Source organism: Nerophis ophidion, linkage group LG14 (assembly GCF_033978795.1).
Source record: "Nerophis ophidion isolate RoL-2023_Sa linkage group LG14, RoL_Noph_v1.0, whole genome shotgun sequence".
Classification (NCBI taxonomy): domain Eukaryota; kingdom Metazoa; phylum Chordata; class Actinopteri; order Syngnathiformes; family Syngnathidae; genus Nerophis; species Nerophis ophidion.
Genome location: NC_084624.1, coordinates 23,462,942 through 23,481,205, shown reverse-complemented (window position 1 = coordinate 23,481,205; position 18,264 = coordinate 23,462,942). Strand labels below are relative to the sequence as shown.

Sequence of the window (18,264 nt, the reverse complement as noted above, 5' to 3'; positions counted from 1 at the left end):
CCCACAAACGGCACTGTTTACTCTTTTTATTTCCTTACAGCTTGACAGAACATACACTGGGTTGCAAACACTGGGTGCTGAGACTGTAAGTGTTGTTTTTTTTACTTTTTTAAACTTGTGTTTAGTCCAACTACTAAGAACCTAACTCACTGTAATTGTTTTCAGGTGGTGGACGTGGAGCTCCATAGGAATTCTCTTGGTGAGGATTACATCTTGCAGCCATCTACCTCCAAGGTGACCCATAGGGCAAAAAGCCCAATGGCGGTCATGTGTGCTCCTCAGTCTGGCCAACGCTCCAGTTCGCCCATCTTCCCAGATTCAAATTTTGAAAAAGGTATTCATAAATGAATATTTGCTCAGTTTTTTACTTTAGAAAACTGATTTTTTACAGAGGTGTTTGTTTTGTGGAAACTGCAATATTCGTGATATTACTTTTTCCAGGTTTAGTCAAAGCAGAGACGTCTGCGGGATGTCATAGCTCAGGTCTGGCTGCAGGTGAACGCACGCCGACGCGACCCAAAGCCAGTGACAGGATCACTTTGGGTTCCCATGGCAACTCCGCTTTCCATCCCATTACAGCAAGCTGCAAAATACTTCCTCAAGGGCAGCCTCCAAGCCCTGCTGAGTCTCCTGGGAAGTCGTTCCAACCTATAACGATGAGCTGCAAAATAGTCTCTGGTACATGTCTCCACCTAGTGGTCGTTGCCGCTCTTGCTTTGTGAACTTTCTCTTACAGGGAAACTGCACTACTTTTTTGGGGTATTTTTGCTATCATTCACAATCTTTATGTAAAAGAAGAACACACGTCTTTTTTTAATGCATTTTAATTTCTAATATATGGCAATTACGAGTTGGCTAACAATGCAGCTAGTAGGAGTCATCTATAGCGCCCATATAATCTTCGAAAAACATCCGAAAACCGCCAACAATACTCAATTTACGTATCATAACCTGAATATTAATCAATTTTTATCAATATTGTTGTTATAAGCGCTAACACCGTGGAGCTACTTTGAGCGGCGGCGTGATCACAGAAAGGTAACTAGCTTATGCAACTATTGACATGCTAGTGAGCTGCTGCATTGCCTCTGTGTTGGTGAGAGTTAATTCTAGACCAGTGGTTCTGAATCTATTTTCACCAAGTAACACCTCAGAAAGAACTTGGCTCTCCCAAGTGCCACCATAATGACCAACATTAAAATACAGTAATGCAGTAGGCCTAGCCTAGGTATTCATTAGGAACAAGGCAGAGGTTTTTATTTCACATATATATGAGTTATTTTTGGCCAATGTAACATTACACACAGTTTCCACAGTAACATTGTGTTTGAATATAGGAAATTAAAACACTGTACTTTTATCGAACGATTCTTAGGCGTACCAGGAGTTGTACACGTACCACGATTTGAGAATCACTGTTCTAGATTATAAATCATGCTTTCCACCTGTCTAAAAGAAAGTTGTGGACATAAAACAAGAAGCTGGTCAACTTTGATGTTCAACTTAGACCCGGAGATGGCGAGTAAGACACAAAAAAAGGCTTCTTTTGTTTTTATTCATTAATTTTTTTTACCTGCGTGAGAATTAGGCATTGCCAGTGAGAGCAGACATCAACAGTAAGCGATTGTTTTATTATGTTCGTAGTTTATATTTCTTGTTTAGCACTTAGCAGCTGTGATACTTGCTGGATTTGCTTATCGTTCAACTTCCAAAACTTGTATCTCATCCCCCCTTATATTCAGGCTCAAAAACATAAAGTTCTGAATCAAAATTTGGCCCAAAGTCGTCATCGCCTCTCATGAAGCCATGATTAGTAGTTGCAGAAGGAAATCGTGAACTTTGTGATGTGTCTGTGAAATTAATCTCCTGCTTGTCTCACAAAAGGATTTTGAATTATAATCACCGTTCCACAAAAAGTGCAATCCCCCTTAAAGCCGATTAAAAGACTATTATCCTAATAAGCGCATTAACAGTTATTTTTCTTTATTTCAGATTTTTTTTTGTTAAATTGCAAACACCTTCAATTTCCCAGCTTTATTTTTTGAGGAAATAACCTATCTAAACAGCTTGGCTCTTTCACAGGTTCTCCCATCTCCACGCCAAGCCACTCACCGCTGCCTCGCACGCCCACATCATCCATTTCAGTCCACAGCAAACCCAGCTCGTACTCTGTGCTCAACAACCCTTATGTCATCGTCGACAAGCCCGGCCAAGTCACCGGCGTGACGTCCTCGTCTGCCGCTTCCGCAGGTACGCCCACATCCAGTTCCCACCCCCTGTGAAAAAAGCTTGGGGTGCTTCAAATTGGGAAGTGATTCTTTTGCAAAGTGTCGGTGCAAGTTTAAAAAAGTAACTTATATGTTCCACAGCAGAGGTGTCAAAATCGTTTTCACTGAGAGCCACACCACAGTTATGTTTGGCCCATTGGCTTCTAACAGTGAATACTTTTATCACACTTTTTTTAAAAGTATTTATTAGTAGAGTTTTTAAAAACTAAAATGTAAAAAAAATATGCTAAGTTGCAATAGTGTATATTACTGTACATCGAAAAACTACTGCTGTTTCAATGTTAAAAAAAATGGCATCTCAGTTGCCAGAATTTTACTGTAAAATTTAGATTTATCTACTGTAAATAAAAAAATTAAAATTTGCCTTTTTTTTTTTCTTTTTTTTAACCGCAAATCAAAAACTTTTGAGTTTTCAGTGTATCACTGTAAATGCCAAAATGGCACCACAGTTGATTACAGTAAAAAAAACACTTTTTTTCATTTAGAGAAAAATGCTGTAAAAACCACAGTACATTTCACAATTTTACCATGAAATCTATTGCTACTTTTACATTGCACAATTTGATAGATACACATTATTAGTAGTATTTATTTCTATTTAAAAAATGGTTTGACTGTTTGATAATATATTTTGCATAATTAATCAATGGTTAAGTTAACATAATTTGCGATCACATGGAGTACATATATTTTTTCTCCTAAAATAAAAAGGAAGAATAGATTTACTAAAAAAAGTTACAGTACTTTATCGAAACATATTGTTTCTGGCTTTCGAGGCCCAAATAAAATGAAGTGATGGGCCACATCAGGCCCCTGAGCCTTGAGCTTGACACCTGTGTTCTAAAGCCTCCCTGTTACCTTTTTCTCTAGCCTTTTTGTTTTAACATATTTGCAATTTAGACCCGCCACATTTTTTGCTGCCTTGTTTTACCCATATGCACTCATGCGCGATGATCAGTTACCCTGGTGATGGAGCACCTGCAATTCATGGTCAGAACAAAATTGGTATCATACCGAAATCATCACCTGTGAGAAGATGTGCTGTTTTCGTAAGATAGATTCCTGGCAGTTAGTGCTAACACTGTAAGTGCACATCATGCTCACAAATCACCAAATCAAAAAGATTGCTGCATTTTGTTTTTTTCCCGCTCAAACCCTCTTGTCCTTGGACTCAAACTGCATCCTTCATCATTTCTTCCGTGACCTGTGGTTGTGTGAAAATTTCTCTGCAGGAAGCCCAACGTCTAAACAGTCTGCTGCTCAGGGAACTCGCTCACCAGCCCCTAAAATGCACACTGCCACCTTCCTCTCATCGGGAATGAAAGTGAGTGGAGTATTGATCCTGTTAAAAATTACTTGTGACCTAACGCGTGTGAACTGATAGCCTTTTTAGTTGTCGTGACTGTGCCTTTAACAAAGCATCATGGTATTCATAGCAGGCCAGCTTCTATCCTCAGCAGATATGTGTGTGCCTTGGCAAGCTTCTTATGTAGGACAGTGTAAAGATTGGAGAGGGATTTTTTGCCTCAGACCATTAAGTAGTTTGAGGTTCCGTGTCTGTGATTTCCCTTCTGTAAAATTAGCATCTACAAAAAAGTACACAAGTTTTCTCTTAAAATGGGTCATAAGATTAGATTCTGCAGTGGTAACATCTATTGTGCTAGGCACTAGATACACTTAATGCATCTTAATTCTCCTTTTAAAACTATTTATATGTATATGTTTACTGTTGATTTTATATATTATTACCAGAATCATTCCTGACATAGAATTAGACAGATGTTAATGATCCCCAGGACATATTAGTTCAAATGCAAGAGTAAAGAATAACTAAAACACAGTTATTCTTTACTTTGACTACTGTGCGTTTCCCACTTAGGCCTTCAGTGATGTCTGATTTCAATGATTACCACTCAAAATACCATCATTTATGTCCCCACATGACAATTGCTGGCAAAACACTATACAGAAACACATTTACACACTACTGGACATTAAATCACCTCAACAGTGTACAGAACGGGTTATTTTCTGCCGCATTTAAAAAACAATAACCTCGCATCAGCAATTAAAACATATCTTATGTGGTACTGTCAAAATTAAAATAGCAAAAAACATATAAAATGTGAACAAATAAAGAAATAAAATGTTTGAAATCACATTTTGTAGCACACATTCAACCCCCTATAAGCCAGTGGTACCACTCGTAGTCAGTTGATTCCAATGGAAATGGCGAACTTTTCCCCATTATATCGCCGATATCGTCTCACAAGATATAGTTTTTCTTTAAATATCCTTCTTGAAAATGATCTTGCTAATATATATCTGTCACCTAATCAATGTTTTGTTCTCCTTCTTTGTGGGTCAACCCTTCCTTCTTCCTGCTAAATTGCAACTTGTGATTGGATACTCACTTTGGAGTGACAAGTGAGTATCCAATCACAGTCTCGTTAACATCAGGCTACTTAGATAGGTTACTGTCAACAACTTGTGTTCTGATTGGTTATCGCAAATGTCTATCAACATAGCACGGCCACGGCACAAGCCAGTGAGTATCCAATCACAGGACGCGTAAATGTCACGTTCAACGTGCGGCCAGCACGAAGGCCTTACTGACAACAACTCGCAATCTGATTGGCTCTGGGAATTATCTATGTTCCCGTTCACATACAGTGCATAGATGCCTACATTTTTGATTCTGAAGGACCCGGGCATATTTCGTACAGCATGGCAACATAAGCTTGCTGAATTATGATTGAATAAAAACTCTAACCCACAAACAACAGCACTAGAAGGAGCATAATATGACATGAAGAGAATATGAATACTTTTAGATATTTAGGGAAAGTAAATAAAAAATACTTTTATCTTTAATTATCATCATGATTTCTGGTTATGTTAGGCCAGCAGATAAGGCCTTGCTGGCCCTCACGGCCCACCACTGCAAAAACACTCTCAAGTGTACTAAAAAAAGAGAAAGAAATCTGTGGTCGTCGGCATCCGTCTTTCTGCGTGAAACGACGGAGTAGCTCCGTATCAGGTCTCATCGTCACCTGTAAGAGTGGCTGAAGAGCCCAACCTGTGAGTGGCAGTCTCCGATGTGCAAACCCCGTTTCTATATGAGTTGGGAAATTGTGTTAGATATAATAATATAAACGAAATACAATGATTTGCAAATAATTTTCAACCCATATTCAGTTGAATATGCTACAAAGACAACATATTTGATGTTAAAACTAATAAACTTTTTTTTTTTGCAAATAATTATTAACTTTAGAATTTGATGCCTGCAGCATTTGACAAAGAAGTTGTGAAAGGTGGCATTAAATACTAATAAAGTTGAGTTATGCTCATCAAACACTAATTTAGAACATCCCTCAGGTGTGCAGGCTAATTAGGACAAGGTAGGTGCCATGATTGGGTATAAAAGCAGCTTCCAGGAAATGCTAAGTAATTCACAAACAAGGATGGGGCGAGGGTCACTAATTTGTAAGAAAATTGTCGAACAGTTTTAGAACAACATTTCTCAACGAGCTATTGCAAGGAATTTAGGGATTTTACCATCTACGGTCCGTAAAATCATCAAACGGTTCAGAGAATCTGAAGAAATCACTGCACGTAAGCGATGATATTACGTACCTTTGATCCCTCAGGCGGTACTGCATCAAAAAGCGACATCGGTGTGTAAAGGATATCATCACATGGGCTCAGGAACACTTCATAAAACCATTGTCAGTAACTACAGTAAGTGCAAGTTAAAACTCTACTATGCAAAGCGAAAGCCATTTATCAAAAACACCCAGGAACGCCGCCAACTACGCTGGGCCGAAGCTCATCTCAGATGGACTGATGCAAAGTGGAAAAGTGTTCTGTGGTCTGACGAGTCCACATTTCAAATTATATCTGGAAACTGTAGACGTGGTGTCCTCTGGAACAAAGAGGAAAATAACCGTCCTGATTGTTATAGGCGCAAAGTTCAAAAGCCAGCATCTGTGATGGAATGGGGGTTCATTAGTGGCCAAGGCAAGGGGTAACTTACACATCTGTGAAGGCACTATTAATGCTGAATGGTCCATACAGGTTTTGGAGCAACATATGTTGTCATCCAAGCAGCCTTATTATTTCAGCAAAACAATGCTAAGCCACGTGTTACAACAGCGTGGCTTCTAGTAAAAGAGTGCGGGTACTTTCCTGGCCCTCCTGCAGTCCAGACATGTCTCCCATAAAAATTTGTGGCGTATTATGAAGCGTAAAATAAGACAACTTGTTGAACAACTTAAGCTGTACATCAAGCAAGAATGGTAAATAATTCCCCTTCTAAGCTTCAACAATTAGTTTCCTCAGTTCCCAAACGTTTGAGTGTTTCTAAAAGAAAATATGATGTAACACAGTGGTGAACATGCCCTTTCCCAACTACTTTGGCACGCGTTGCAGCCATGAAATTCCAAGTTAATTATTTTTTGCAAAAAAAAATAAAGTTTTTGAGTTTGAACATCCAATATTTTGTCTTTGTAGCGCATTCAATTGAATATGGGTTGAAAAGGATTTGCAAATCATTGTATTCCGTTTATATTTACATCTAACACAATTTAAAGTAAAGTAAAGTACCAATGATTGTCACACACACACTAGGTGTGGTGAAATTTGTCCTCTGCATTTGGCCCATCCCCTGGGAAGTGAGGGGAGCAGTGGGCAGCAGCGGTGCCGCACCCGGGAATCATTTTCTGTGATTTAACCCCCAATTCCAACCCTTGATGCTGAGTGCCAAGCAGGGAAGCAATGGGTACCATTTTTTTATATTCTTTGGTATGACTGGGCTGGGGTTTGAACTCCCAACCTACCGATCTCAGGGCGGACACTCTAACCCAGTGGTTCTTAACCTTGTTGGAGGTACTGAAACCCACCCGTTTCATATGCGCATTCCCCGAACCCTTCTTTAGTGAAAAATAAAATGTTTTTTTTTTTTTCAAATTTAAGAAAAGGTCATATGTTTTTTTTACTGGTGCACAAAATGAACTGATTAACATGGACCCCGACTTAAACAAGTTGAAAAACTTATTCGGGTTTTACCATTTAGTGGTCAATTGTACGGAATATGTACTGTGTAAACTGTACTGTTTCATATAATGTATTATCTTCCTTTGCAATCTGCGAGTAAAAGTTTCAATCCATCAATCAAACAACCTGCAAATCAGATGGAAAATTAGAGGGAACATTGTTTGGGGGTATCCATAATATGCTGATAGGGAGAAGTTTTTATTTACACAATAAGTGTAAATAAAACCTAGGGTTAACCTGGGTTCGATCGAACTCAGGTTAGGAACCACTGCTGTAACCACTAGGCCACTAATTTCCCAACTCATATGGAAACGGGGTTTGTACTTTGTTCAGATGAAGTATGTTGGTTGTCGTGGATGGTGCTCCATTCTCTTCCGTCCTGTCCTTCTTTCCGAAAGGGCGGCATTTCTCGCCTCATCACATGCCTGGTCACTGCTCCCCAACGTTGAACGCCAGAATGCAGGGTCGGCAGCAAGGCACTCCCAAGAATCGATGTCGATGCTGCACTGCCTCGTGTTTTTTTCCAGGCGTCATTAAAAATTTGTGGTCACCCTGTCGGTCGACCACAAATATCGCTAAAGCATTTTTGTGTTCTCATGAGATGGGTTTTTAGATGTTTTGATATTTACGTTTTTCGCAAAAGCAGGATGGAACACTTTTTTTGCATTTACATAGCACCTCAACACCGAACTGGCGGGGTGCCTATCCAGGACATCTAGGGCAGACGGGTTGTCTTGGTCTTACTTTCGATTGGTCGGCTGGGGCGAGCGAGCCGAGACCGCAGTATCGGGCCGTCTCGCTGGTCCCTTCATCAGGGAGACCCACATGCCTGAATAAGTGTCAAGGGCCCTCTAAGGACGTTGCCTTCAGCGATCACCCGCTGTCTTCATCATCTATTGACATCACGGCAACAGCGATGGCTGCAATATTTTCCTCAAAGTGGAGTCTCGCGGGATGATATTTTATGAGAATTACGGCTCATGACGCAAATAATCCTTTAATGGAAACACAAGTCGCAAATGTACTTTATTGAATTTTTTTTTAAATATCGCTTTTATTTTGCGAAAAACTGCAATGGAAACACAGCTAATGACTTTGCTTAGCTCTTCCTCGGGGGGTGTTGAAGCTCCTCCAGGTCTTGGATGGAAGCACGGGCAAAGTCGATGGCGACGTTCTGCGTGGTTTAGAACTAATGGTAGTGCTCTACCCAGCACTGGAGCGGTGATCACTTCACCTAGCTTGGACTTGAGGTGGGAAGAAATAACAAATAAAATTAAACAATACCAACAATACAAAAGCGATGTAATGGGACAACTAAAAAATAAAATACAAATAAATTATAAGTAAGTACAACTTAAATTTACTCTATTAACAAAGAAAGGTGCAGTATAGTTATAAACAAGTATTATCTATTAGATAACGGAGAAGGATTTTACATTCTCCTATATGGTTCAAAAGGCATAATCATACTTTAGCTAATCTATAAACATTAAAACTAACATTTGTACCATATTTTAATATTGCAATGTCTTTAAACACTGCAAGTGTTTGTTTACAGGTTATCATTAAGCAGGAGCCAGGAGACGTTTCAATGCAGCAGCAGCAGCAGATGGCTTCAACAGTGACCCAACCAGCTGCTCCAGCTGCACATCCGTTTGTCTCAGTCAAAGGAGGTCACATGATCTCCATGTCGGCCCAGAAACAGGCTGTAGGGGCCTCTGGGCCCACGACTAGCAAAGTCAGTTTGTTTTGTACCCAAAGTGTGTTAAATGTTGATCATTATGTTGTTAAAATATCTTCCTGTTGCTAGATGTTAAGCATTCCAGTGAGTTCGACGCTACAGTCAGCGGTAAAACAGGTGGCCATCAGCAGCGGGCAAATTCTGGTTGCCAAAGGCAACCCCTCTGTCTCCAAGGTTGTGGGTGGGAAGCAGGTTTTGGCTCAGGGAGTGGCCAAAGCCATTGTCAGTGGTGCTAGTGGCATCTCCGGTCAGCAGGCTGCAGTCAAGGCAGGCAGCGGTTCGAGTGGCAAAACTGGAGGTCAGGAGTTGACACAATTGCAATAACGATTCATTCCATTTATTCAGTTTGTGTAAATCATTGTTTACAAACTCAGTGATGGCTACACTGCAGCTGCCGGCCAACAACCTGGCTAATCTGGCAAATTTGCCACCGGGCACCAAGCTCTACTTGACCACCAATAGCAAAAACCCCTCAGGGAAGGGCAAGCTGCTGCTTATCCCACAGGGAGCCATCCTCAGAGCCTCCAATGCAGGTGAACCATGTTGTCTTATATTTATTCATCCAACAATTTAACTAACCAAACTATGAACACATAGCTTGAGTCATTTCGGTGTCGCTTTTATTCTTTATAGCCGAGATGTCTTTTAACGCTACGCTCCATGGCATTGCTCAATCTTTAAGAAGGCATGATTCGAACGCATGATAATATATGTACAAAACCCAAAACTAGTGAAGTTGGCACGATGTGTAAATCGTAAATATAAACAGAATACAATGATTTGCAAATCCTTTTTAACCGTGGCGCAGTGGGAGAGTGGCCGTGCGCAACCCGAGGGTCACTGGTTCAAATCCCACCTAGAACCAACCTCGTCACGTCCGTTGTGTCCTGAGCAAGACACTTCACCCTTGCTCCTGATGGGTGCTGGTTAGCGCCTTGCATGGCAGCTCCCTCCGTCAGTATTTGAATGTGTGTGTGAATGGGTAAATGTGGAAGTAGTGTCAAAGCGCTTTGAGTACCTTGAAGGTAGAAAAGCGCTATACAAGTACAACCCATTTATTTATCATTTATATTCAATTCAATAGATTGCAAAGACAAGATCCTTAACGTTCGAACTGGAAAACTTTATTTTTTGCAAATATTAGCTCATTTGGAATTTGATGCCGGAATGTTCATCAAACACTTATTTGGAAAATCCCACAGGTGAACGGGCTAATTGGGAACAGGTGGGTGCCACGATTGGGTATAAAAGCCGCTTCCATGAAATGCTCAGTCATTCACAAACAAGGATAGGGCGAGGGTCACCACTGTGTAAAAAACTGAGCAAATTGTCGAAAATTTTAATAACACTATTTCTCAACCATCTATTACAAGGAATTTAGGAATTTCACCATCTATGGTCCGTAATATCATCACAAGTTTCAGAGAATCTGGAGAAATGACTGCACATAAGCGATGATATTACGGACCTTTGATTCCTCAGGCACTACTGCATCAAAAAGCAACATCAGTGTGTAAAGGATGTCACCACATGGGCTCAGGAACACTTCAGAAAGCCATTGTCTGTAAGTGCAAGTAGGGTTAGACGACATGGCCTTTCATTAATATCTCAATATTTTTAGGCCATGTCACAATAATCGATATTTGTCTCTATATTTTGCCTTAGCCTTCAATGAACACTTGATGCATATAATCACACCAGTATGATGATTCTATGTTTCTACATTAAAATATTCTTGTTCATACTGCATTAATATATGCTAATTTTAAACTTTCATGCAGAGAGGGAAACCTCAACTAAGTCAGTTTACCAAAACTGTATTTATTAAACAGTTATTAAACAGTGGCACAAAATGTAATGTTATTTTCAAAACAGAAAGTGCAAGATTGTCAGAGACATTTTAAAACAAGCTATGAGTGCACTTTTGTGCATGTCACTTAGATGGCATATAAAAACAACACTAAATTAAAGTGCACTTTTTGTACAGAACGCCACTACAATAGTTTAAAACAGATAAAGTGCACTTTTGTGCATGATGTCACACAAGATATTTCAATAACTGTCAAATAAAAATGAGCTGCATGATAGGAAATCAAATAGTGTATGTCCTTCGCTATGTGGTAGGTTACTGCGGACGTTATCTCCTTCGTTGTTGACTATTTTTTCATATGATGTTGATGTGTAATTGGTTGCTTGGGCATTTTGTGGGTGTGGCACCGAACAAAGATGTTGACATGCGGAGTTTCAAGCACTCTTCATTCTCTAGTGGGTGACTCTTCAAATGATGCTACACATTAGTAGTGCTGATACTTTTTGTAGCAACGGTTTTGCCCCATACTTCTTCACCATCTACCCGCTTGAAACCAAAACCCCGCCAGAAGATGGACTCCCTGCTGTTTTTCTTTGGAAATAATTATTCCTTCATTTGTTACCAGATTCACACCTTCTTTCTCTCGTATTACAACTAGCATCACAGCTAACGTTACCCTTCCGCTACCTGTCTGCTCTGCGAGACCATCTGACGTTGCACACGTGACAGTATATGACGTATGTAAGAAGGTGCGCTTGTTTTACGTCTCTGTGAGGAGAGACAACAAAGACCGAGAAGAGCCTGCAATGTATTGCCCGTGAAAGCAACTGCGTGAGAATGTATACTCGAATATCACAATATAGTAATTTTCTATATCTTACAGAGACAAACCCGCAATATATTGAGTATATTCGATATATCGCCTAGCCCTAAGTGCGAGTTAAAATTCTACTATGCAAAGCGAAAGCCACTTATCAACAACGCCCAGAAACGCAGCTGGCTTTGCTGGGCCCAAGCTCATGTAAGATGGACTAATGCAAAGTGTAAGACTGTTCGGTGGTCCGACAAGTCCACATTTCAAATTGTTTTTGGAAACTGTGGACGTCGGACCAAAAAGGAAAAGAACCATCCGAATTGTTGTAGGTGCAACGTTGAAAAGCCGGCATTTGTGATGGTATGGGGGTGTATTAGTGCCTAAGGCATGAGTAACTTACACATCTGTGAAGGCACCATTAAAGCTAAAAGGTACATACAGGTTGTGAAGCAACATATGTTGCCATCCAAGCAACGTTATCATGGACGCCCCTGCTTATTTCAGCAAGACAATGCCCAGCCACAAGTTACAACAGCGTGGTTTCATAGTAAAAGAGTGCAGATACTAGACTGGCCTACCTGTAGTCCAGACCTGTCTCCCATTGAAAACGTGTGGCGCATTATGAAGCCTAAAATACCACAACGGAGACCCTGGACAGTTGAACATTAAGCTGTACATCAAACAAGAATGGGAAATAATTCCACCTGAAAAGTTTCAAAAATGTGTCTCCTCAGTTCCCAAACGTTTACTGAGTGTTGTTAAAAGTAAAGGCCATGTAACACGATAGAAAAAATGCCCCTGTGCCAACTTTTTTGCAATGTGTTGCTGCCTTTAAATTCTAAGTTAATGATTATTTGCAATAAAAAACAAGTTTCTTAGTTGGAACATTAAATAACTTGTCTTTCTAGTCTATTCAGTTGAATATAAGTTGAAAAGGATTTGCAAATCATTGTATTCTGCTTTTATTTACGAATTACACACTGTGCCAACTTCACTGGTTTTGTACATAATGACTTGTCTAGTGAATCTACAGTAAACATGCTGGGAAAAGTTCTTCCTGTGATGTAAAAAATATTTCTGTACTGCTTGTTGTGAATCTTTCTTGTACAAATTATCATGACTCACTCAGTATCCAAGGTTAGTGTCCTTGCCTGACATGTTTCTTCATGCCTGCAGTTGTATTAATTAAGTCAGTCATTTAGTAGCAGTTACATATTTGTATAACTTGAGTCACTCATGGGTCATCTTTGTTTTTCCCCCTGAAATAAGTTTTCGGGGCTAGAGGCCTCGCTCTACGCATTGACTGTCATATTGAATTGAAATGTAGCTGAAATGACTCACATGAATGAGATTGTTTTGATGAAGACAAAGGGTAAAATTGTTGATCAGATTTGCGTTTGGTGTGCTTGTTTGTTTTAATTTAGGTCAGCAGTCTCAGAGCAGCTCGTCAGCGAGCGCTGGGAGCTCTCAGACACCCTCGTCTTCCTCATCCAGCAGTTTGCCTTCCAACCTCTCCTACACATCCTACATCCTTAAACAGACCCCGCAGGTGGGTAGAATCATAATGCAAACCTTAAAGAAATACTACATGCTTGGCATGGGTTGGGAAGTTTATTTTAATGTGATTTAATATGTAGTTGCCTTTCACTTGTTCTGGTCATTTCTTAAAGCAGCAAGCCATTGCTGCCTTTGCATTCAGTTGATGGATAGTAGAAATATAATTCAGATCTGCTTTTACTGATACCTTATTGTTTAAAGGATTCAGGATCAGTCTAATCTGCATCCCGTGTTAATTTTTAGGGCACTTTTTTGGTGGGCCAGCCATCACAGGGCTCGGGGAAGCAGGCAAGCTCTGGTGTGGCGGCACATGCTACCTCATCTCCAGCAACCTCTCCTCAGCAGGCCATCCGGGTTACAGCGGGGCAGAAGGCGGCTATTTTGGCTCAGGTGGAAAGCCAGATGACACAAACTTTTATACACACTGGTGAATGTGAAGTGAAGCATTACATACCTTCTTCTTTCTGTATTTGTCAGGTGGTGGGCGGCTCCCAGACTGCACAAGTGAAGTTGTCGGACGGTTCTGTTAAGACGGTGACAGCGGGCGGGCACTTATCCAAGCCGGGAATGACCACATTGAGAATGACAGGTGGAGTCATCACTGCCGCTAGCTCCACCGCCAGCTCTGCCAATGCCACTACAGCTGCCAACCAGCAGCAACAGGCGAGTTCCTTACTTAAAATGACCCAAATATGTCAATATGACATGTTATTATGAATGTGCCGGTCACTCTATTACATATATACTTACGGCATGTATATAAAATATTAATGGAGGTTTTAGGTTGATTTTTAGAGTCCTTGACAAATGGAAGAGAGCGATTCCCTTTACCTCAATTGTCAGCTTTTGCTAGCGTTTATCTATTATTTAAAATGTATTAAAAAAAGGAAAACCTAAGGATTGTGAATAATAGTCAGAATTTCAAAAGAAAAACTTCCCCTTTAAGTCATTTATTTTATTTAACCTACAGCATGCACATATTTACACAAATACCAAATGTATTAATTGTATATACACTTCTGCAAATACAAAACTTAACACACTAGTTTTTATGTGTAAGTAAAGGGACCACAACTCCCAAAAAGATCACTTCACATCTGTGGGCAAAATGTTTTTTTGACATATCAAATTACAAGAGACAGGACACAAGCAAACCGAAGGACAGTCAGCTCTCTGGATCATTTAACTAGCGCAGGGGTGTCTAAAGTGTGACCATTTTTTTGCCCCGCAGGTATTTTTTTTTTATTGACAGTCAACATGTTCTGAAAATTAAATTAAATGATTATTAATGAAGTACAGTACAGGCCAAAATTTTGGACACATTTTCTCATTCAATGCGTTTTCTTGTTTTCATAAATATTTACATTGTAGATTGTCACTGAAGGCATCAAAACTATGAATGAACACATGTGGAGTTACCTACTCAATGACCTAGTGGTTACAGTGTCCGCCCTGAGATCGGTAGGTTTGGAGTTCAAACCCCGGCCGAGTCATACCAAAGACTATAAAAAAATGGGACCCATTACCTCCCTGCTTGACACTCAGCATCAATGGTTGGAATTGCGGGTTAAATCACCATAAATGATTCCCGGGCGTGGCACTGCTGCTGCCCACTGCTCCCCTTCCCAGGGGGTGATCAAGTGGAAGGGTCAAATGCAGAGACATTTCACCACACCTAGTTTGTGTGTGACAATCATTGGTACTTTAACTTGAACAAAAAAAGCTAAAAAAATAACTTAAAACATGTTTAATATCCTAGTTTCTTCAAAGTAGCCACCATTTGCTCTGATTACTGCTTTGCACACTCTTGGCATTCTCTCGATGAGCTTCAAGCTAAGGCTGGGCGATATGGCCTTTTATTAATATCTCGATATTTTTAGGCCATGTCATGATGCACGATATATATCTCGATATTTTGCCTTAGCCTTCAATGAACACTTGATGCATATAATCACAGCAGTGTGATGATTATATGTGTCTACATTAAAACATTTTTGTTCTCACTGCATTAATATATGCTCATTTTAAACTTTTATGCAGAGGGAAATCACAACTAAGTCAATTTGCCAAAACTGTATTTATTAAACTGTTATTAAGCAGTGGCACAAATATTCATGTCATTTCCAAAACAATGCATGATTGTCAGAGACATTTTAAAACAATCTATGAGTGCACTTTTGTGCGTGATGTTACTAAGAAGACATCATAACAACCCTAAATTAAAGTGCACATTTTGTACAGAACGCCACTACAATAGTTTAAAACAGATAAAGTGCACTTTTGTGCATAATGTCACACAAAATATTTCAATAACTGTCCAATAAAAATTAGCTATGTAATAGGAAATCAAATAGTGTATGTCCTTCGCTATGGGGTAGGTTACTGCAGACGTTATCTCCTTCTGTTGTTGACTAGTTTTTTCATACGGTGTTGATTTGGAAAGGGTTGCTTGGGCATTTTGTTGGTGTGGCACCCGCTGAGATGTTGACATGAGAAGTTTCAAAAACTCCTTATTCTGGAGTGTGTGACTTTTCAAATGATGCTACATAAGCAGTGCTACTACTTTTTGTAGAAACCCTTTGCCTCATACTTGACATATTATGGTTGTCTGTTCGACATATTTCTGCTTGAAGCCAAATCACCGCCGCACGATGGACCCCCTGCTGTTTTTCATGGGAATTAATTCTTCCTTCATTTGTTACCAGATTCGCACCTTCTTTCTCTCGTATTACCACCACAGCTAATGTTACCCGTGTCGCTACCATTCTGCTCCGCGAGGGCGTGTCATGTGCAACATCAAGTTGCATGCGCGACAGTATATGATGTATGTATGGTGCACTCGTTTTATGTCTCAGTGAGAAGGAGAGACAAGAAAGACTGAGAAACGCCTGTAGTATAATGCCCGCAGTTAAAAGCAAATGCGTGAGAATGCATACTCGAGTATCGCGATGTAGTCATTTTCTATATTGCACAGAGACAAACCCGTATTATATCGAGTATATTCGATATATTGCCCAGCCCTACTTTCACGTCACCTGTGACGTGAAAACCATTTCAAGTGACTACCTCTTGAAGCTCATCGAGAGAATGCCAAGAGTGTGCAAAGCAGTAATCAGAGCAAAGGGTGGCTATTTTGAAGAAATTATAATATAAAACATGTTTTCAGTTAATTTCCCTTTTTTGTTAAGTATATAACTCCACATGTGATCATTTATAGTTTTGATGCCTTCAGTGACAATCTACAATGTAAATAGTCATGAAAATAAAGAAACAACATTGAATGAGAAGGTGTGTGCAAACATTTGGCCTGTACTGTATATTAGATGTAACACTAACAACTTTTTTCTTTGATATCTTTAAAATAAAAGCTATAATAGCAATGTTTTTTTCAAGTAGCTTAGCATATACTGATGAACATTGAATTGGTTTTATTGTTAAAAATGTATCAAAGTGTCCCCCACATTCTTTCATCTCTCTACTAATTAGAGGGAAGGGAATGCAATGAGTAAACAGCCAGCTATTTAAGTTGAAGTTGCATTGGTTTGCCTTTTTTTAATTAAACACTGCATATTGTGTTTCCCCATAGCCTGCTGATAGTGGAAAGTCGGCCTCCCAGCACCACTCTCTCTTGGTGGCAGCCAACCAAGCAGCAGTGATCAGTGCAGCCAAGAGTGCCAGCGCTGCAGGAGGAGCAAGCGGCTGCAGCCTGTCAAAGTCCGCTTCGGCCACCTTGGTCAAAGGCTGCGCTACCTCTTCTGCCAAAAGTGTCGTCGGTTCACCCGGCGCTGCAGTAACAGTCGCCAAAGGCCTCCCCACCATGCCGGTGATAGGCATGGTCACAAGTGCAACCGTGGGGTCTGTGGGCAGCGTACCCAAAAGCGGTAGCACATCACTGGTCACAGCAGCATCGCTAGTTAGCGGCATGCCGGCATCTGCGGTTGGAGGAAAGACTGGTGCAGCTCTATCAGGTAAAGGCTGAAAGAAGCTCACCACAAACGTGCTAATGCTGAATTGCTCAAACCCAATTGTGTTGTATCAGGCATGTTGAAAATCCACTCTGGAGGTTCTAACTCGCAGCAGACGGTTTTGACCATCCCAGCGAACCAGCTCAAGCAGCTCGGCGTAGCCAGTGCCTCTGGTGGGCTGCAAACCATACTCATGCCTGTTGGCAAAGGTAAACCGGCACTGGTCCCAGATTAGTCAAACAAATCCTTAGCTCCACAAATAATCGCTAACATTGCTTAATGTGTTTCTTGACTCCAACTTGTATGTGGAGGGGTGAAATTAGGCATGTGTTTCCTCTCTTTCACTTTTCATCTCAGTGCCAATCTTGTATTGGCTTCCTTCATGTGTGTGTCCTGTTGTGTGCACAGTGGTGTCTAAAGGCTGCTATTCTCATTCTTTACCCACCAACAAAACTACCCCTGGAGCAGCGGGAGTCTCCCCAAGTCGTTTTAGCCGCGCCTCCCCCTCCCTTGCCCTGCCTCTGGTACAAGGTGAGAAGGGGTCTTTTCCCTTCCCTCCCAGTCTTCCCTCTGCTCTGTCATTTCTTTATCCACCTTTTCTTATATTCATAACTTCCAATTGTCATGAGGAGCCTGCAATTTGCATGTAATGTCAAACAAATACTTCTCAATCTGTATTGTTAATGTAATTAGGTAATTGGCGTTTGTCTTTGAATGTTCTGAGCTCCTTCTTCCATGTCTGTGGCGTGTTCAATAGAACATCTCAGTTTATATTCTACATACAGCATCTTTGTTGGTGGCAGCCAAGTAGTGTACATTATTGTGCCTCTTCAAGACTTTATTCATCAAGAAATAATTCTACAGCAGGGGTGCCCATTACGTTGCTCGTCGATGCTTGGAGGGTGTGTCAGTTGACCGCCAGTCAGGCATTGAAAAAATAGACCTAAAAATTAGCTATCATCAATATTTCACCAAGATGTCCCTTTCGTCACTTGATTGACATTCACGGCACCCAAGGGTCTTGTGAGACG

General features: G+C 40.5%; 1 protein-coding gene across 5 annotated transcripts in view; it reads left to right on the top strand.

Moving 5' to 3' along the window:
- yeats2 (YEATS domain containing 2) overlaps positions 1-18,264 on the top strand; it is a 48,102-nt gene that overhangs the window by 16,738 nt on the left and 13,100 nt on the right. For 2 of the 5 annotated variants that reach the window (XM_061920164.1, XM_061920165.1), the window contains exons 9-21: positions 41-85; positions 166-334; positions 442-678; positions 2,083-2,250; positions 3,521-3,612; positions 8,905-9,084; positions 9,157-9,385; positions 9,462-9,620; positions 13,136-13,260; positions 13,512-13,658; positions 13,746-13,931; positions 16,855-17,236; positions 17,308-17,442. In XM_061920164.1, the coding sequence (XP_061776148.1) occupies positions 41-85; positions 166-334; positions 442-678; positions 2,083-2,250; positions 3,521-3,612; positions 8,905-9,084; positions 9,157-9,385; positions 9,462-9,620; positions 13,136-13,260; positions 13,512-13,658; positions 13,746-13,931; positions 16,855-17,236; positions 17,308-17,442 (2,254 nt within the window). Of the gene's footprint in view, positions 1-40; positions 86-165; positions 335-441; positions 679-2,082; positions 2,251-3,520; positions 3,613-8,904; positions 9,085-9,156; positions 9,386-9,461; positions 9,621-13,135; positions 13,261-13,511; positions 13,659-13,745; positions 13,932-16,854; positions 17,237-17,307; positions 17,443-17,641; positions 17,970-18,264 lie in introns of those variants that run through there. The other 3 variants (XM_061920166.1, XM_061920167.1, XM_061920168.1) reach the window with 3 other exon arrangements.